General features: G+C 34.9%; 1 protein-coding gene across 1 annotated transcript; it reads left to right on the top strand.

Moving 5' to 3' along the window:
• The first annotated feature begins 1,146 nt into the window (after positions 1 to 1,146).
• Positions 1,147 to 22,053, top strand: LOC149412527 (protein zer-1 homolog). The gene is made up of 8 exons (XM_089645785.1): positions 1,147 to 2,379; positions 3,222 to 3,430; positions 5,354 to 5,525; positions 6,255 to 6,416; positions 7,999 to 8,160; positions 8,769 to 8,918; positions 15,160 to 15,412; positions 16,927 to 22,053. The coding sequence occupies exons 1-8, from the start codon at positions 1,390 to 1,392 to the stop codon at positions 17,055 to 17,057; spliced, it is 2,229 nt and encodes a 742-aa protein (XP_089501911.1). The 5' UTR covers positions 1,147 to 1,389; the 3' UTR covers positions 17,058 to 22,053.
• Positions 22,054 to 22,266: the final 213 nt, after the last annotated feature.

The raw sequence follows: 22,266 nt of genomic DNA, 5'->3' as shown, positions 1-22,266 counted from the left end.
TTCCCCACAAAAATATTTCAAAATGCTTACTCCCCACGAAATATTTGAAATCCATGGGGAGGGGGGGTTGTTAGAGAATTTCTGTAAACCATAATTCCCCACAAAAATTTTGAAGCAAAATCATCATATGGAATTCCGTTTAGACAAAATTACCCAAAAGAAAATACCTATCAAAAATACCTACTGAAAATACCCATCAAAAATACCTATTAAAAATACTTGTCAAAAATACCTGGTAAAAGTACCTATTAAAAATATTTAGTCCCGGTATAAAATACTCATGAGTATTTTGGAACCAGGTATTTTAGAGATCTGTCACAAGTACAAAGTATCGCATAGAAATACCCGGTACTTTTACTGGGTACGATAAATACGCCTCACCTCTAATTTGCCAATGGTCATGCCGATGGGGAGAGCAGTCTTGCTGTTGAACAGAATCAATTCGGATATCGACATATTTAGCTGAAGGTGAAGCTGCCTTTAAAAGGCAAGCTCTACTGATGCTGGTATAGTTGATACACCGCTTACTTATTATGTAATTCCATTTTATAAATGTACTTAAAAACGAAATAAAATGTAATGTTTTTAAAGGAATAAACTAATTGAATTGAATTGAAATTGAATAAAGACAATGAATCCACCTAGATTTTTCCGTGTATCCCATATTTTTAGGTTTTAACGGTTCCACTATAACTGACAACAATGACAACTCAAGATACCTTTAAAAAGTGTAATAAAGTCATTAAAATCGATGAAAAAACTAATTTATAAACCTTACTTACATAACCTAATTAACCTAGTTTTTGTTACATTACTTTTCATGACTTTATGTCAATTTTTAAAGGAGTATTGTCATTTTGTTGAGTTAACCAGTTACCGAATAAAAATAGTCCTCATAATATTTTTATGACTGAACAGTTTAGGATTATTGCAAACGGAAGTGATATCTTCTGTTATTTTCAAAAAGATCCGTTGAGGTTTTCAAACAGCTTCCCTGATGAAAATATGAAAAAAATGCTAGTAATATATTATATTGGTAAATAAATCACCAGGTAGGTACTATATTGATTTTGCGGTAGGTACAGACGATCTGTATTATTTATTACTGGCAACTATTTATTGCAGGGGCAACACTGAACTGCAAAATTTTGACAAACAGATCAAACCATGATCGAACTCTTCATTTTAGTTCCTTTGAGTTTTCTGAAAACTGAAACATATTTTTGATCACGTTCTTCGTGTAATATCAGTTTCAAGTGTTTTTTTTTGTAATATGTAACTGTTTTATTTTAGCTGGGTCACTAACTTGGTTGGTGTGCCGTGGAACTACTGCGTCACAGTGACACATTCGGTGGTACAATAATAATATTATTGTATCACTTAGCCAAAATGATGTTTGACGAGGATGATCGCATCTTCGTAGAAATGCAGAAAAAACATCGTAATCAAAATACACCTAAATCACTCTACGACATATGCTTGACACAAATCGTTCATGACCCATCAATAATATGTCATGTACGGACTGACATAATCAATTCTCCACTAAGATTAAAGGAAGATATCATTCTTCCCCGCGAAATATGTGAAAGGCTTCTCGAGATGTATCAAAAAAGTTATGCAGTGTCAGACAAATTTATCAATATCTTCAAAGACAGATTGAAAACCAGGATAAAGACTGTCCATCTAGACGGGAGTGTAGTAACGGACGCGGGATTCAAGTTACTTATAAGACACAACCTTCAATCTGTTACCCTTACCAAGTGTGAGAACCTGAGTCTCGCATCCCTCGAGGAAATCTCTCATCGCTCCTCCAAACTGGTGTCCCTGCACGTGGGCGGCAACGTGAACTTCTTCAACGAATGGGCAGCGGAGTGGGACAAGCGCGGGTTTGCGTTTCGAGCGCCTCGGTTACGTCGACTGATTCTGCACCAGCAGCCTTGTCCAAATCTGCGCCTGGAGCTACTGCCCACCCTGACACACCTCGACCTATCGGAATGTCTCTACCTGTTTAATTTGCACACCATGAGTCCTCTGAAAAACCTGTCTACTCTGATACTGTATAACGTGCCCAAACTCCATGAACTATTTGATTGGATATGTTCTCTTAAGAAACTACACACACTGGACTTGTCACAATGCCGATATGAAGGCGGACGGTACGATTGCCCTAATCAAGTGTTGACTCGTATTGTGGAGAGCTTGCCAGAGTTGGAATCTTTGGATATATCAGGCACTAACTTGGCTGGAACGGGGGTGGCCGAGGGAGGTTGCGACGTGCCCGGGCTGGCGAGTCGCATCGCGCGCCCCTTGGAATTCCTCGGGCTCTACGGCACCCAACACGCCGCATGTTGCCGGCACGACATCCCTGCTATTAAAGTAACAATTTTTCTCTTTCTTTATTTATTCATTTTAGACCTGCTTATTTATTTATCAAAATTATTACGATGTTTGGGGTAGTATGTCATTTTGCACATCCTTCTCCTTTAGCCAAGGATTTATAATAATTGTGGCACTGGAAGGAATGTGAAACGATATCTGGAATGGACTAGACCCAAGGCGAACCAGACAACTACTCAATATGGACAGTGCACTCACTGAGGGAACTGGTAGGACTACTAACGGGACACTGCTATCTCAGGAGACACATGCAGTTGTTCGGAGTGGAAAACACCAACAAATGCAGGAAATGTGAATAGGATGAAGATCCTCCACTTCACCTTTGGCGCCAATGTTCCGCCCTGTTGGGAACTAGGCTCAGATTCCTGGGAAGATACATTGTAGAGCCAGAATACATAGCTACATATCCAATGACAAGTGCTCACCTTTCTTCAACCGTCTCCTCTTTAAAAAAATGTGGTTAATGTTAATTTTTTTTTAAACAACGGCAATGCGGTACAACTTCTACATAAATATATTCACTTTTTACAACATTAGGGTTAGTTCCACAATACCTAGCACTCGCTAAATACCGTTGCGCCTATTCAATTTATTATGTATGAACATAATATGGCAGATCCAGCACTGCTACCCCTTACACTTCAGCCCTGATGATGAACTCAGCAAGGCTGTCCGAAAGAGAAAGTACGAGGAAGTGCAACACGGCTTATTACCCCAAAAATCAATCATCATAATATTTTTGGCCGAAAGAATCTTAAATCATGATATGAATGTAAGTTGCAACCTTTGACATGATTATAACTATTAACATTTCCTTACAGATTACTGGACATGCCAATGAAAGTCAAATAATGACCGCTTCAATTGCGTACATGAAGCGACCAGAATTCCTCACACGTGTGCTTAATGATTTGTATCATTTGTTCCGTAATGAGAATGATAAACATCCCAGCGTGCCCAAATCTCTATGTGTTGTTCTCGAATCCATGGAAACGCACCTTGCAGAAAAACATATTCAGATTTCTGGAAGGTTTGACTTTATTGCATACTTACTCATCATTGTTCTATTATTGTGGTTTAATGCATAGGTTTGCAGGCATTCAGAAAAGGAACTAAGGATGCCTTGTGTTTTTATTATTCAATGGTTATAATGATTCAAATGGGGATCTCTATAAAAAGTGATCTGCCATCGTTCTAAAGTTTTGGCATTCATGGTCTGAAAATCAATAAAAAGACCCGATTCAAAAGATCCGAAAGATTCCAGTATCAGCTACCTCCAATTTAATTTGTTTTATTCTACAAATTTGTGTTATTAAGGTATCCACAATATTATTATTATAACAGCTATGGTGGCACTCCACCATAAGTGGCCACTGATCCAAAGTTATCCGAGTCAAGCTGTAAGCAACTTTCTGATATTGTATTGGACTATCTCAGTAATTCGCTGCTTGATTGTCCGACAACTAATATAATACGCTGTTATTTTTATTAGTTGAAAGCACTCAATCAAGCTCTATAATTCGCTGGTATTCATGTATTATGTCAAATTAAGTAGTCCACCGCGTGCCTAGATTTAAGCCTTTGTACTCCGACTGGTTGGGTTATCTTACTCTTATATATGTACTCAGTTATTATACTGTCTTTTTGCTAGCATTTGCTGACCGTTTTTCCAGTCACTAGGGTTAATTATTGTTGTTTTATGACATCTTGTTAGTCCTCTGTGTATTCTAGCAACTGTCGCATGTGTTTCTGTTTGTTTCATTCTGCCACGTTTTTTGTTTGAATAAGCTTACAAAATGGAGTCTCTCAAGTGTAAACATTTACAGTAAACCTTAAGTTTTTGCACCACAGTGGAACATTCGGAATCGTGCAAAATCACGCAGTCCTTATGTAGATGGCGATAAGGTTGAAATTCTGCTTAAGAGGAAGCTCTAAGCCAAAAATATGTATATTCTTGGTATACCTTATATCTTAGGTAATAGGCATTAAAATCGCTTGACAAAAGGGGTCTATAAACGTTCGATTTCAAGCAAAAAAACTGGATTTTATTTATTTTGTAAATAATTTTATAAGAAAGCAAAAAAGTTAATCAAGTGAAACTTTCACAGATAATCTTGGCTATAATACTGTATTTTTTAAAGTTGTTTCCTTTACTTGTTCATACATATCTATTGAAAAAAATTTTTTTTTAGTAGTTTGCATTTATATTTTTTATTGAGTAATTTATTTTTTTATTTGTATTCTACTCAAGTGAAGCGATAGAAAAACCTTCAATTTATCTAATGCATATTTTTTGGTATTCATAATGTACATCAATTCGTTATAAAGATTAATCAAAATAGTGATTTGGCATCAAACTTCGCCTTAATTCCAGCCACCTGTTTTGATTTATGTTCCAATAAGCATTTATATTTTATTTTATGAAATTCGGGCACAAATTTTAAAATCTTTTCTGATAATTTTCGAAAGAACTTAGTTTGCCACATTTACAATAAAAGTAAGTAGGACATTTTGCCCTTTAAAATAGTTTTTATAGGCAATTATAATAATTTATTTTTTATTTTTCTAGGCTTATAAAATAAGACTTTTGTGGTCCAAGATGTGTTCTACTTGCAGTATTAAATTAAAGCATTTCAATTTTTTAAACAAAAAGAACACATGATTTTGCATTGCTTCACAGTGCATTCAAATTTTAGGAAAGATTGATAACGATATTAATTTGTTTTTACATCATACCTGTTATAATTTCAACATATTTTGTTTTGTATGCCCTATTCTGCCGCGGTAACTAAAAACACATAGTTACCACGGCAATATAATTTTCCGCTTTTACTAATTGGACATTTGCCCAGTTTTTAAGGTGACGGATTAATGAGAGAGTTATGTGAGTACATAGGTAATATATATATTATGTCTTAAACGTTCTTGCCATTTTTCCACATTTGATTTTCAGCGCAACCCTGTTCTATATTGTGAAAGGGAAAGAGAAGTCTAGCCTGCCTATTGAAATGAAGCAAAGGATAGTTTCTGCCCTTCTAAACGGCATGGAAACGCACATGGATGATGACACGATGATGAGGAATGGTTGCCTGACTCTGTGTCAATTCAAGATCCCCACCGACGTGGTTAGTACCGCATTATAACATGACTACTAGTCAAATATATATATAAATTCATGTCATAATAGCTTCGTCCAGGCAACGAGCGGCTTGCGTCAAAAGAGCTACACAAAAGCAAACAAGCATCAAGCAATAGTTGAACATTTATGGAAGGGTCGGATTATATTAAATAGATTAGTAAATAGATTTCATACACTTTATTTTGTCCATGTTTTAGTAGATAGGACTGCCTCGTACACTGTCTGGACCAAACTAATCGCATTAGTTTCGTTGTATTTTTGTAATAAGGAACATTCAGTTGGTTTTTTTTTAAATTTAAATTTATTCGTGTTGCAATAAGGAACTCCAGAACTTATTTTTTTAAAAACTTAAATGCCAGTATTATTTTTAAGTAAATTTACATGAAAACGTGCTGATTTGAAGTATGAAGGAGCTACATACGATTTTAAAGCAGACTACATCACAATAATAATTTGTCATTCTCTCCACAATGACATTGCAAACAAGTGGACTATCTCCATGATCATTTTTTAAAATCGATTAATTAATGATTGCACAAATAACCGCATATATATATTGTTCAAAATCGACGTTTGTTGTTATATCTGAATTTTACAAGTCACAATAATATTTTGTATTGAAGTTTCTTATTGTTATCTGCTACTATTAATAATAATTATTCTTAATGATGTAATGTTATATTTTGTACTAATGCAAGGTATGTTTTTCCTTTAGATGTTTGAATATAAACGTATTGTCACCGTGTTACTTCACGGCGTGGCAGACTCAAGTCAGGAGGGCTTTGTACAACGCATTGCCATCTACCTGCTCAACTCGCTAGCGTGCCAAGTCGATGGACGGCAGAAACAGTTCCTGGGCGATAGTGGGGCTATTTCGGTATAGCAACATTCTATTTTTTACATAAACTAACCTAGTTCTTACTGCCTATACACATACACAGCGATAATTTTGTATTGTTTTGTTTAATTTGCTGGCGATTGCGTAGATTGAAGAAGTATTACAATGAAGAGTATTGCATAAAACATTCATATTGCAGCATAATAACAAGATTTAATGATTACAATAAAAATACAATAAAACCTTACTCAAAGCGATCAAAGAACACTTCAATGTAAAAAAATCAAAATAACGAAATTAGTCAATTAAATAATGTAACATTATAAATCGTTAAATTGTACATTGTTGATATACATTTATATTTTTAATGTTCTTAACTCCAATTATTGATAAGAATACTTACATAAATAATGTTCATCTCGATACTCAGCAACTCTTTTACACAAGCGTCTGCTTCCATAAAAGAGTAACATCAAAAAATTCAAAAAAAAAAAATTGTGAAAACTAATTTTTATATATCATTATTGTTAGCAAATATTATTGTACATTGTAAACTGTTTAATTATTAAAAAAAAAAAAAAAAACAAATAAACACCACTGGGTGGAAGGAACAATGCTTTACTGGAGAACAGTTATGAAAGTGGAAAGATCGCATTCATCATTGTTCTATCAACGTCTTTAATTTAAAGTGGTGTAAATAAATTGCGCGATAAAACTACGGTTGGGGTATTTCTAACTTAAATTTGTTGATCATTAAATGGATGATCATTGTAATCAGCCACCAAGTATAGTAATATTATTGTTTTAATTGACAGGTTATCACAATCTGATCAAAAGCTAAAATGGGCCGAAAGAACAAAAAAATTCAAAATGGTGCCGATCGTCGATTTAATGGACATCAAATGTGGGAAAATTTAAATCACCCTAACCTAAATCAACATCTCAAGATCCATGTGTGTCGTGGAGTTGCAAAACTGCAGTGGAATTTTTAGTTGATTTTGAGATACTCGCTAAAAACTGTTTTGAACACCTTGAACATAAAAGAATGCACATTAATTTTTTGCTGCATATCCACTTGAGCGATTTTCGGCATATTACGGTAAATTTGCAAAAACGCTTTTGAGCGATCGCTTGTCATAATCTGCCAAATTTATAGAATCTAAAAATATGTGATAAACGGCAAAATCTCGGTAGAATCATTGGATTTGAACAGCAGTAAGCGTAAAATATTGTTATTTTGAAGAAATGTTAAATGTGTTCCAAACGTTTCAAAACAGTAGACAAATCCATAGCAGGTTTTGCAAGTCCACATCTCTTATCATGTCTTGGAATGCCCCGCGACATGCTTTCTGGTGATTAATTTGTTGACTGATATGATTTGAGATTTTTTTTCTATATTGGCATGATAACCCAAAAATTAATTACTATTATTTGATGATATGAAAAGAAAATATTGTTGGATTTTAATTGCGAAAGTGAATATTGCGTTATATGTATATAATGTTAAATTATTTTTTATAATATTATCTATGGGAAGTTTTGGCTAGGATGTATGTAGGTGTGTACATATATCAAGTCGTGAAAAATAGGTTTTCCATATTTTAACGTTATGTGTTTCCAGAAAATGCTGGTTCTAATTGCTGATCGCTTGGAGAGACGTATATGTGATGATGTTCTGGAAGTAGCTTGGAGCACGATGTGGAATGTTACTGACGAGACTCCGGACAACTGCAAACGATTCCTGGACGATAATGGATTGTATTTCTTCCTGACTTGTCTCGAAGTAAGTACTCATTTGCAATTTGTAAATTCTCATATAATGCACATCTTCGAAGATAAGATTCAAGCGTAAGTTTCCCCGTGGCAATACATCTAACCCAAATAATAGTGAAATCAATTAAAAGCATATTTAACAACCTCTTATCAGACAACAGTTTCATTTCATAAACGATTCAAATTTTCCGAGTATGTGACGTTAAAAAAATGTTGCGTCAACTTCCTGGGCTATAAAAGGAGCAGTTTAAGTCAAATGCAGGTCATTTACTATCCGAACCTTGAGGAGGACACAAGTGAATATAGTGCTCTAGAAAACAACCCCTTCAAATAGTCACAACTGCTGACGTAGCCGCTCAAGTTGTGGCACTACTTCAATCACGGATTTGACCGTGTGATGTTGCTCGGCAACTAAACTTAAGCCGTATTGCTATTCAACATGTTTTCCAACGGTTTCAAGAGACTGGTGGCTTCATCCGGAGGTGAGGATCAGGGCGACGACGCTGCACATCCGAAAAAGACAATCGCTTTATTGTCTCATAAGATATTGACAGTAGGTGCGGTTTTTGTGACACCGAGTGTAGTTTCTGTGTGATAATAATTTGTTTCTTGTTATAGCGCTTCCCCGGCAAAGAAGAGCTCCTTCGGAACATGATGGGCCTTTTGGGGAATGTAGCAGAAGTAGCCCATCTTCGCCCCGTCTTCATGGATACTCAACTGCTGCAGGTTTTCTCCGAGCTTTTGGAGAGCACTTCCGATGGCATTGAGGTAATTATTATACTTTGTTGTGTTTAAAAGGTTTTTTAATTTAAAAACAATTCATGGTCTATTTCTTCACAGCGACACGTCAAAGAATGCTGAATTTGATTTAGTGATATTTTCATTTCGTTATGAAGTGTGCTACGCTCCTGTCTCAATAGAGAAATAACTCAAATATTTTCTAATATAGCAGGAAAAGCATATAACATACACAAACAAAAATTTATGGAAATAATTTGAAAAAGTGTTATACAGGCACGCCTTGGTTACATGATTCATTTAATTATGAAATTATGAAAAATCAGTTTGTTTATTCACTTTAGCCATTGTATTCTTATAAATATTAGTTAACCCATCGGCATACCTGGCGCCAAGATTGGGGCGCTGCACTTTTTTCTCATCGGCATATTGCCCGCCCTGTTGGGGCGACTAAAACTTTTCCCACTTACTTAGATAGTTCACAATAAAATTATAAACTATATAAAAGCATAAAATGTTTGTAACTAATTCCTTGAGCAAGTAATATCGAATGCTTACCTCAATATTATATTAATGAAAAATTGAACATGCAGCGACCAGCGAATTATGGACGTCTACTCCAGTGGTACCTCATGCTATATGGAGGGTTCATAGACAAGGTCAGGCCGGATAAAAAAGAGGTAAACAAGACACATTTTAATGTTTTGTACGTCCGAATCTCGCCAGCGGCATGTTTAAGTTTTTGTTAATAAAAATTATTTATAATTTATAAATCTTCATTATTTATTCAAACTGCCCTGCATGGATGATTTTAACTGATACAATGAACAGAAAAATAGATTATATAAAAATAAAAGATTTATTGTCGAACATAACGTATGAGTCGCTCGGGTACAGGCCATAGACATCCAAATTCATATACCAGCCCATCAAGGAAAGTGGAACTAACCAAGTGCGTGGAGCAGGGAGGTGATTTTTCAATAAATGAATCTGACATTATACAGACAACTCGTCATTGAATTATCACAATTTATTTGTCGAAAATAAATTTTCTTCGAATTCTTCCGAATTACTAGTCTTTTTCACAATGGCTGGCTGCGTAAAAAAATTGACTACAAATTCCAAATCGGGTGAACAAAAGTTCAGGCTTGTATCCAAAATCGAATATTTTGAAACACTATTTAGTTTACAAGTGTGTTATAATTTACACACCTCACTCACTTTGCGTTGCTACCCAATCCCATTTTGTAGACAGTCAGTTAAAAACTAACATTTCGACCCTGCGCAGAAAAGTCCCACAATGGACTGCGCTGCAAACCTTTGCCTTATTTTAGTGAACTTTACTTTTCTGTGCAGGATCTGATTATTTCAATGTGTACTCTTCGGCAGTCAACTGATATCATAGTTTATTATATATAAAAAATATTATGTTTATTATATGCAATAAATATTAGATAAGATGCTCTAGTTTATTCAACCCTCCTGAACCTATTGAACCCTCCTGTTACCAAAAATATTGTCACATGGTTTGCCTCCAGCTCGTGGAAATAAATGATGCTCAGATTTTATGTTGAGGCAAGTCTATTATCTTGGATGTCTATGGCATAGGCATACCACTAAACTAATGGCTCTGTTGTAACCTCTCCCTCTTTCTCATAAACAAAGCATGAATCCGAAAGTGAGGTGACAACGGAGTTCTAAGAGGACTGTAGATCATGGATAATGCTGTATAGTTACATATCCGATACCATTAATACCCAATGCGCCTTTTATTTATGTATTATTTTACTCTAATCTTTTTATACTCGTTACCACTTTACTCTACATTTTATTGCCAAGAATAATGACAGAAAAACTGTGTAAAGTAATCTATATTCAAAGCAATCTATATTCAAAGCTTGGTTTCTTATAGAGTGGCGGTTCGTGGTCTATAAATATAGTTCAAAAGGGAGAAAAAAATTCTATGTTAGTCTTTACCACATAATATGTATATTTTTGTCTAGATTTATCCAATTGACCGATTTTTGGCATATTATGGCAAGTTTGCAAAACGTCTTAAGTGATCGCTCTCCATAATGTTCCAAATTTATCTCGAGTGAAAACATGTTCTCAAAAGCGCGCTTTTTAAAATGATTTATGTGGTTGTTTTATTCGATTTTTATTACATCGAATAAAACAACCACATGTACCCCGATAGTTCTTTTAGATAGTTAGTATCTTTTTTTAATTTTTTTTTTTTTATTGAGTGGAGACGGTTTACGTATAGTTCCCGTGAGCACTTAGGCCATAGAACCATTGTGCTATCTCCCATTTTACCTCAATTCTTTAACCCGGCGAGGCTGTGGTGGCAAAATGTAACAATGAGTATGTGGTGGGGTTTGACATGCCCACTTATTAAATTGGCCATAAATATCATAATATCGATAAATTAAGTTCTAATCTTATGTTTTGTGATATTAATATAAACAATAAACAGCTTTTAATGAAAAAACTTTAATATTTTAATAATTTTTGGTAAATATTTACCTACGACTACCGTTTTTACTACTACAAAAAATTGCCCCTTTAATAACGCCTGCTCGCGTCCCCTTTAGAGTTATATCCCAGTTTTCAAGTAGTTTGTGGGCTACGCTAGGTTTGTATAGACTGGTTTGTGATTTAATTCTACCTAATCCAACCTAACCTAACATGTACGGAATATTTTCTCAAACGGTAGTCGTAGGTAAATAATTACCTAATTTTTTTATTATTATTTAGGAAAATATAAGAAACTGAGTTTTTTTTAATCAAAAATAGGCCTTATCTTAATAAACCTCTAAAATAAACAAAAACAAAATTTTACTTTAAACAACAACTACTAAATTAAGGAAAAAACATCAGTCTTTGAATTAGAAATAAAAAACTATCATAATACTTTGGAACAGCTTAGGAACTAGGGTCATCATCACAACAATTTTTGCAGGAAAATTTTGCATGCTCTATACATATGGCCTTCCCACATGTTGAGCAAGAGTGCTTTGTCTTTCGATCTTTTTTCCTTGGACAATCAGCACATCTCGTATATCGCCCAGTACTATTCTGAAGTGAACGACTTGGTTCTTCATTAATTTGCGAACAGATCCTTTTTCGAATATAGACTGGAATGTTTTTTTGGTCTTTCCGTAATCGTAAATGTTCATACACCAGAGCTAACCCTAGATTACGGATAAACTCTGTTCGCTTTATGTTTTCATTTTTGTTTTCCTGAAAAATAATAGTTGCGTTTGAAGCAGCTATGTTTAGTATCCCATAAAAGATGGTCATAGGCCACCGCTTGCTGTTACGCGAAACATCGTAAGTAGCGCAGAGTTCATCGACAACATCTACTCCTGCTTTTGTACCATTATAAAATGTTATAATTTCAGGCTTCTTTTTATCTCCCGTGATCTCATCAATTCTATCATCATGGTGTAAAGTGGACATAGCTATAACCACTTTATTCTTTTTCGGGGTGTAGGACACTAATGTAATGTCCTTCTGGAAACAGAACAATGAGCTTCGTGGTTCTTTTCCAGTTTTCAATAAAGCGGACGGAATGCATTTTTTGTTCTTTCGAACTGTTCCTGTAGATGTAAGCCTATGGTTAGCCAGTAGATGTAGCATTAATTCGTGACTAGTAAACCAGTTGTCTAATGTCAGGTTGCGGTTGGACTGTGATATGGGCTGAACAAGTCTTTCCACAAGATCAAACGGTTTGTTGCTAACTGCATAAGGTCCACTGGGTTGTTTCCCTGCATAAACTTCTAAATTGAATGTGTAGAAAGATTTTGCATCTACAAGAGCTTGGATTTTTAGTCCATACTTAGCAGGTTTGCTCGGAATGTATACGCGAAATCCGCACTTCCCTCTAAAGGCTAACAACATTTCGTCAATGGTCATATATTCATGAGGAATATAAGCTTGCTGGCAGCTATCAACAAATTGGTCAACAAGCATTCTGATTGAGTTAAGTTATCAGTTTTCTTTCGCTCGTCCCTTGTCGATTTATCATCAAAACGTACACAGTTTTACACGAAGTAAAATCTTTGTAGGGACATAGTTGTGCCAAAAATATCAACACCTGTACCATCCGTTCTCCACAAATCTCTGAGGCTCTGGCGACTAGATCTATTGAGTCCAGCAATATATAGCAAACCGACAAAAGCGTCGAATTCCGAAGCTGTTGTCTCTTTCATATAGTACATTTTTTTAGGATCATTACACTTTGTTTGCCGGTTAATAATTTCTTTATTTGTGTATGTCAACACAGAAGTTTTCATTTGTTCAGTAAAAAGAATATTCCAACATTCAACTTCCGTTTTAGCTAACTTTGCAATTCCTTTTACGACAGGCCGTTCGAAAATTATGTTGTCGCTGCAAGTACGTACATTAGTCCGCGGTGGTTTTTCGAGCCATTTCTGACCATCTTTGGACTCATAATAAGGAACTTGAACAGAAGAACAACGTCGATTTCTCAAAACTGACAGCGGGATATCATCGTCAGAATCATTAAAATCTAGTGCAAGTTCACTGACCTCTTGTTCTCGATCGCTAATCTCCTGTTCTGTCTCAGATCCTAGGTTATGTTCGCTGCAATGATCAGATTCGGGTTCGGAGCTTGACTCGTCCGAACATTCTTGGAAAACCTGCTCTATCATGGACTCAAGATGCCTTTGATCTCTTTCGAAACTCATTTTCGTCCAAAAACTAAAACAAAAAACAAATAATAAGCTAATAAACCAAAAAAACAATTTTCAATTTTACCGAAATAACCACACAACCACCAACTATGTGGCGGGGTATCACGTACCCGACAGGAGTTTGCACACGTATATCTCAAGCGCCGGTTAGCGCAACACTGCGATCACGCCACTATCCCCTCCCGCAGCTCCTTAGCTCCAGCTATGCGGCGAGACAAACCGTTACAGCAAAAATTTAAAACAAAACGATCGTTGAAGTAAAGCGTGGGGTATGTCACACCCACCACAGCCTCGCCGGGTTAAAAGTCACTCGGTCCCTTTAATAAAGTTCACTAGGGTTGTCATTGCTTCCTGAGCTCGTAGGACCTGTCGTTCTACCCCACAGTCTGTCTGTCTGTCAACACTTTCTTTGTCTTTGGGCTCACACTGCGGGACACACTCAGTTTATAATTCAAATTTATTTGTGACGAAATATGATTCGTCACAGTACCTACTCTTGAAATATTATCAGCCCTGCTTTATTCCAACTGAATATAATAACTCCATGTACTCACCACCTACCACCTACTTATTAAACGAAATATAATAATATTATTTTTATTTTACGACATCCATATTCTTAAATTTATTTACATTTACTGTGTATCTAATTTAGTAACTGCTATATAAGACTATTTCATTATCTATACTTTTATGACTTTATTTATTATACTGTTATACTTGGTGGAATTATATATTATTAAAATAGAAAATAAAACATTTTTTAACTTATTTCCACTTTTTTATTTTACCACTACCGGTTTCATCCTATTATGGACATCTTCAGGCTGGTAATTGAAATTCTTTTGTTACAGAAATTAAATTAAATTAAATTAAATTCTGTAACAAAAGAATTTCAATTGCCAGCCTGAAGATGTCCATAATAGGATGAAACCGGTAGTGGTAAAATAAAAAAGTGGAAATAAGTTAAAAAATGTTTTATTTTCTATTTTAATCTATACTTTTGTTATCATGCTATATAAATTTGTTTATTTCTTACGTTATAAATAAAAACTTTCTTTCTTTTCTTTACCTTATGTATACTGTATGGCACTACTCCCCAATTCAAACACGAGAAACTTTTTTCTCTATCGAATTGGGTATTTATGTTAAATAGAAAATATTTTATTGTGATCAGTTTTTAGAACCATATGTTTTTCTTCTATAAATCTGTATGTATGTATGTATTTAAAAAAATATATATATATATGTTCGCCCCTTCACTTTCAGAACTGAGGTGAGGTAGGGGACATTGGCCCCAGGCCATCCTACACACATTCCCAATCATAAGAGCTTCTACTCTAAATAAAGACAAAGTATTTTGTTGTGAAGACGGTGTTGTTTTTATCAAGAAACATTCACAACAGAAAGGTTCTTTTAGAATTCGGAATATAAACTAATTTTGGGATTAAAATCACATAAAAGTATATATCGAAAAACTGACAGAAGCAAACCACAGAATTATGATTGAATAATATTGTTGAATAAAAGCTGCTGTAATCATTTTGCGACAGGTGAGCTACAATGCGGCGGGAGTACTGGCGCACCTAGCGTCAGACGGGCCGTCCGCTTGGCGCGTACGTGTGCCGGAACGTAGTGAGGTGCTAAAGCGAATGGACGACGCCATCAAGCGCTGGAGCCTGTCGACCAAAAGGAACATTAACTACCGCAGCTTCCAGCCCATCCTGAGCCTGCTGGGCGCCTACCACACGCCCGCCTGCCAGTACTGGGCCCTGTGGGCGCTGGCCAATCTCACCACCGTCTATCGTAAATTAAACACTTTTTATTTAATTATTATTATATACTATTTGAAATCCCCGGCATTGCCTGGGATTTATACAGGGTTTGTCGAAATTAAATGAAAACAGTATTTTCCTCTTATTTTAAATGTCAAGTATGCAAAATTTCATCTAGTATCAAAATTCTACTAGTGGTTCGGGTCATTTTTCAAAATCTCTTGTAAACAGTTCTTCCTTCGTCAACTTCCTCATGTTTTGAATTTTTGTTTAAAAAAATAAACCTACAACAGGACAACCTTCTTTACATTGATGATTATCGGGCTTGTAAAGAGTCAGAATAACAGAAGAGAAGTTTATGAGACAATGTAATAATGTGAATGCAGCAAGGAATGTGTGCCAAGATAGAATTGAGTGGCGGTCGATCCTCTCTGCCGATCCCTACAGCTAACAGCCTGTTGGTTAGTAAGTTATTGGACTTTTCAACGCAATCAACCTCATAACGCGGCACGTTTGACAGAATGTATTATAAAAGGTTTATGGAAAATAGTAATATTATAACCTCGTATGTAACACTAGGTTAACCAATGAACTGAATTGAGTTAGACTACTCAGAGCAAGCAGGAGGGAAAGAATGAGCGTTATTTAGTGTAACTGGTGAATATGTAGTGCAAGCAGATGGCACCACTGTCATCGGCATTCTAGTGTTTCAAGGCTGACGCTGATATCTTGGTGGCTAGGCGAGTAGCTCCAAAAGCTGTAAATGACGAGAAAATTTGCACATTATTGTCCACGAGCGAATAAGTTACTTGGGGATCAGGTAGCGAGACAATAATAGTTGATAAGTTGTTGTGACACAGCGTTTATTCCGAGTCAGTAGAATTGCGCAGTTGGGAGATGACTGGGACCAATGAGGATAACACCAGGTGTAGACAGCGATGGTGGCGATGGTGTGGTCGAAGCGCGGGTCAGTGAGTTGACATCGTGGTGACCGGACTCGTGGATGCGTTCAGCACTGGTGAAGATGTAGAGTCTTCCGGGTACTCCAGTGTGAACAGGGTAGCCGAAGGTGAGATGGAACTGGTCGGCAGATGTGCGGGAGATGCAGGCCGGCGACGATGGCACGGGGCCCAGGCGCAGACCGGCAAAGTGGTTGCAGGGTCTAGGCGCGAGAGGTCAGCGCTGGCCAGGAATGATGTCTGGGGCCAGGGCGCTGATATGATCCTGAAGAGTCCATGATAATCCGTGCAGAGCCGGGCGTAGGTTTGGTAGGTCCGTGTGGCAGTAGATTGGTGATTGATGACTCGGGGACTGTTAATTTGTGACTGACTGTCGAGTTCCTTCACGATGTCACTTTTATAAGGTGACGAAACTCCTCGAACATTTTGGTTGCTATGGCAGATATTGCCAAACAAACGAGGATGAAGAGACAACAGATGAACTTTCTAGAATGTTTCTATAATGGCGTGGTACTTTGGAGATTGACGTAGTGGTGTACCACCACACTTATATTTTTAAAAGCTAATGTATATATTTGTTTTCTAGCTGAAAAATACTGCTCACTGGTAGAGGCGGAAAAAGGTGGGGACCTGCTGAAAGAGGTCATCGACCATCCCAACCCTTGCGACGACATTAAGACCTTGGCCAAGTTGGTGTGGCACAATTGCTACTACTAACGCCGAATTCAATTTGGGTTGAACTATGATCCATATCGGAAAGGAAGATACTGATGCATAAATCTTCATTCCCCTGTCAATTTCACGTCATTTTCAACTCAAATTCAAAACCCCATACAAACATTTCAAATTTAGACAGAAAGTGTTGAACACTGTTTAGTGCAAAGCCCGAAGGACTTATTATTTACAGAAGAGATACCTAAGAGTTGTTATTACCCTTTCCCTTATTCACAATTCGGTTTTGTGCATAGTTTATAATTTGCCACACTCACCTAGAAATGAACAGGATATAAAATTGTTGTGATTTAATTGTTCATATTCTTTATGTATACATATTATGTATATTGTATTAGCTCTTTATTGGAAATAAGTTTCTTGGCTACACTCTTGCTGGAGTGTGTTAGTCTTTGAATATTCAACTGGGATAATTATTAAATGTCATAGTTTTACTAAAGTTGGTATGTTATATAAGAATCCATTTAATGGGCAAGATAGAAAGAGAAATAATCAGAAATTGAACGGTTTAAAGCCAACACGTTTGTTCCAATATTATTATAGCATAGTAAATAATGTATTATTCTGCCAACTCACTAGCGGGGTTCCAATCGTTATAATATCAAGCAATTGCGCGAATGATGTTTTGGTTGGATCATTTTGAATCAAGAAGTTATAAATTTTCCTTCCTTTTAATGAGTTATAATATTAGAGTCATCCGGTAAAATATCTAGAAATTTGAATTCAAGAAGTCTGGAGACAATTAAGTTATGTGTAAATTAACATTCAAATAAACAAGGAAAGTAAGTCTCTAGTTAATTGCTTTATGAAATTAAATAATCGTTGGTGTAAATTCATTACTTTTGCTTCTGTCTAAGATCGATATATGTAAATGTAGGTAGTTATTATGTTGTGTTTAAAAAATTTATCCTGTGTCGTAGAACATCGGTCTGTTACTTTTTATCATATAGAAAATTGACGTTGTCTGCATATTATTTATATATTAATTTAATTTATTGCAGTGAACCTACAAACATACTGTAAGACAAAACAATCAATTGGCTCAAGGGATTCAGTTTATACCATATATATGTACCAATTTATCCCTAGAAACAGAAAAGATACACGTTAGTATTTACTTAGCAGAAAACTAACTTGTTCACACTTCTGAAATACCTAGTTACCAAACAAACATCTTTAACAATATGTTATGTACTTACATAGCGATTGTATGAATGGTATCGGAAGATGTTTAATTTACAAGTACTTTTTTTTTCTGATTTGTTTGAAAAAATCATGATCATCATGACAATCAATCATGATCACCAATCATCAATTATATTGATATGATAATATAATATTCATTCCTAATGTAAGCGATTGTGCTTAGGAAAGAAGTGTTTGTCAACATTTAAAAAAAATTGTACGTATCTCGGTAATAAATGTATTCAAATTGCATTTTTCTAATCATTGAATAGGTCATTCGGAGATTTTAATATATCAGATTTTGATATCAGCCTTCCTGAATATTTTTTTAACCAATAACCTCCTGTAGGAGGAAGGAGGGATTGTTATTTGTTTAAATCTAGCTCACATAACATATCCACATGATGGTTTTGGGTTACTGTTGTTATGAACAAAATTAAGTAATACAAACCTCACTGACTACACAGTACTTTATGTTTGAAATTTGTTACAAGTGCCAATTAATTAGTAACATTGATGGCTTCCAGTGTAGTCCTGGGTCGATTGTATACAACCCCCTCATTGTAACTCGCTCACGATCCACCAATGAGCGATCGGTTTACTTTAAAAAAAAGCTTTGATCATCACATGGATGTACATATGAATTTTGCAGATAGGGCATCTCGAATCTCATTCTCGCATCAGACAAATCGAGATGGTAGATACCTGAAATCTAAAATAGGCTTTCATTTATTGTCACCTACCTACGGCATACAACAGTCCCCAATCAAAGATTAATTCTAGGGTGTGTTGAATACATTTGACCTACGGTGGCCAGCGGCAGGCAGGTCACGCATCTCTCTTTTCTCGACTCAGACATTTTTTCCATGTGTAATAAGAGTACCCAATCAAAAAGCGGGTAATCTCAACACCATCAGTTCGCCGGTAGGTCGTGAGCGAACCGGGTCATGTAAAATGATGATAATTTTTATTATTTATTTTTTCATTAATTTTTATTTATTTTGTAACCTGAGGATAAGTTTCACCATGTTTTATCCACATCTTGATACCTTTTCATCCTACTTTTCTATATCGGTTCTACGTTGCTATGTTTGTATGTGTATATCGGCTGTTTATGTCTTCGCCAAAATTTGTACTTGTGTTTTAGAATTTTTTATACTTTCCATTCTGTTGCTTTTATGTTTTATTTTTAACCCTTGAGACGTTGTTGATTTGCACGGATCGAACCTTCTACAAGCTTCCATTTTTTCAAAGACAATAACAAGCACTATTTCGTTCTCTTTCTGACATAAAAGAAATAATTAATTTTTAGATGAGAGGAAGAGAGATATATGCATTTTAATAATGTGCGGTCGTTCTGGGACAAATATGGTCTTAGGAGAGTATAATGCGCGCACGGCATTTGGGACTGTTTGGGTCTTAGAAGGTCCCAAGGGTTAAGTTTCCACCAATACCAGTTTAACAGAAGTTACCAGGATTATTTTACAGAGAAATTTTGTGAGAAATTCTGGGACTAACTACCGTAATAATAATCATATCTATATATAATATGTATAATCATAATAATCATACTTTTTACTGCCCAGAATACTAATGAACGGTTATAGTGTGTTTTTTTTGTTATTTGTTTTTGGGGTGTTATGCCGTGTTTCGCTAACTCCTTCTTTAGCCAGATGCGTGACCTGCTAAAGAAGGAGTTAGCGAAACACGGCATAACACCCCAAAAACAAATAACAAAAATACTTTTGGCCGTGAAAATCTTAAATCATATTTGGTTATAGTGTGGATTCTTCAGTGAACATTTTAAATTTATCGCTTAATAAATACAATAGATTGTTGCTGGGGTTCAGTTATGTACAAAAAAATCTACAATAGTAATGTAATTGTTAATAATTTTAAATATTCTTAAATAAAAGGCCCCAAAAAGTGTGTTAAAGTAAATAAATATGGTCAAGGAAAGGAGCTAACAAATTCAATACCAGAAATATTAAATGTGTTTTTTTTTCAATGTTGGTTGAAATTTACATAAAAACTGTATATTTTTCAAAAATTTGTTAGGTTTGCTAAGAAACTACCAAATTAATCTTACACACCTAAAATTCATTTCAAAATCAAACTTTGTTTCATTAAAAATTTCACAAAAATGGGACATGGTAAAAACACACTATGTACCTTTTATTTAAATAATTCATTAACAATATACATATACAGGTTCGACCATAGTATCTGACTAAATCAAGAAAATTAATGATTTTCCAACATTCCACAACATGTAACTATGAAAAAGCCAATAAAAATCGTGGGACAAGACAAAAAAGCAATGTACAAACTTTGGTGAAAATCCCCATTTCCTACTTCCCTTCCTCAATCCAAAACCTAATAATATTCATTGTAGCTAATTATTGCAGCACAGTAAGTTAAATATGTTGCTTTCGATGTTCCAATCCTACATCCAAGTACATGACCTTTGTGATACATTATTTCATGTTTTGTCATTTGCGCATCCGTGTGCACCTGCCTCCCAATATTAGTCTAGTGTTTAAACAATTACAATATCTAGGATTCCTAATCCTCATTTTAAATCTGTCCTTCAGATAAGTGACTTGCAAGTGCACATTGTTCCAGAAGGCAAATCTTGAATGTTTATTTAAATGTATATAGAATTTATATTTACATTGATGTGTTTAACACTTATTGGACATATTATTATTTTTTGCATTTTTTTACATTTTAGGATCATTTAAAACATTTGTTTCATCACTAACTAATAATTTAAAACGTTTGTTTCATCACTAACTATAAAAAAATTGTCTCGATGAATTATTTTATTTTTATATGGTAGTCTTAATTTAAATAACCTTAAAGACGCAAAATATAATCTCAATTATCATGTTATGATTTTGTTCATCTCATAGTTCCTAAGTTGATTCTGTTTTATGTTTAAGCCATATTTTGGTTTCAATCTGCCAGTGAGCTTCATGACTAGTTTTTCTGATTTTAGGTAAAACTTAGAACTATCAGATTTATCGTGAAAATTATTAAATATAATCTCACTTATCACATTATGATTTTGTTCATCGCATAGTTCCTAAGTTGATTCTGTTTTAAGTTTAAGCCATATTTTGGTCAAATCTGCCAGTAAGCTTAATGACTTTTTTTTCTGATTTAAGGTAAAACTTGAAGATTTTCAGATCAGATTTATTGTGAAATTATTTGATTAATGTGTTTTGACTTGAATCTATCCCGTACTAGAACTTCATCTGCAATAAATGTGAGACAAATTTATTTATCCTGAATATGTATGGATGTTGTTTTAAAAACATTGACTTGTACATCTCTAGAATTATGATCAATCTAACGAGATTGCACATTGTATCGGTGTTAAGACACTCAATTTTTAAAACATTGTAATTGGTGTCCAAACCATATTCGGCTATTATGTAAAACTGTGTTGAAAATAAAAATATATTCTGAAATCCTTGTCATCATTATTGGGTTCCCGAACTAAACAGAACAGTGATAAAACGATTATTGACGTCCCTTCCCGGCTTCCAATATCAAACCTAATGTTTTTTGTTATTCCTTGCTTTCCAAATCTAATGTTTTCTGTTATTCCTTGCGTTCTAAACCTAATGTTTTCTGTTATTCCTTGCTTTCTAAACCTAATGTTTTCTGTTATTTCTTGCTTTGTAAAAGCCCCGAAAAAGGGCGTTAATTAATAAATAAAAAAGTATGACATTATTGCAGAGAGTAAACCACTATGACTAGCGAAATTGTTGTGATATTAAGCAATATGATACACATTATATTCTTACAAAATGTGTGTATGTATTTTCTTTTTAAAATTTTATTTACTTAAATGTAATAATAACATATTATTACTTTGTGTTTTAGGTGTTGGTATATTCTAAAAACATCTTAAAGATACTGCTACAAATTGACATATAAACAAATAAAATTCGGTGTAATTTAATTACTCTGCAAGCACTATTTCATTAATGGACCTGTT

Source organism: Hesperophylax consimilis, chromosome 23 (assembly GCF_061612785.1).
Source record: "Hesperophylax consimilis isolate HC1 chromosome 23, BYU_Hcon_1.0, whole genome shotgun sequence".
In the NCBI taxonomy this organism is placed as follows: domain Eukaryota; kingdom Metazoa; phylum Arthropoda; class Insecta; order Trichoptera; family Limnephilidae; genus Hesperophylax; species Hesperophylax consimilis.
The sequence above is the reverse complement of the archived record's forward strand: the minus strand, read 5'-3'. Positions and strand labels throughout refer to the sequence as shown.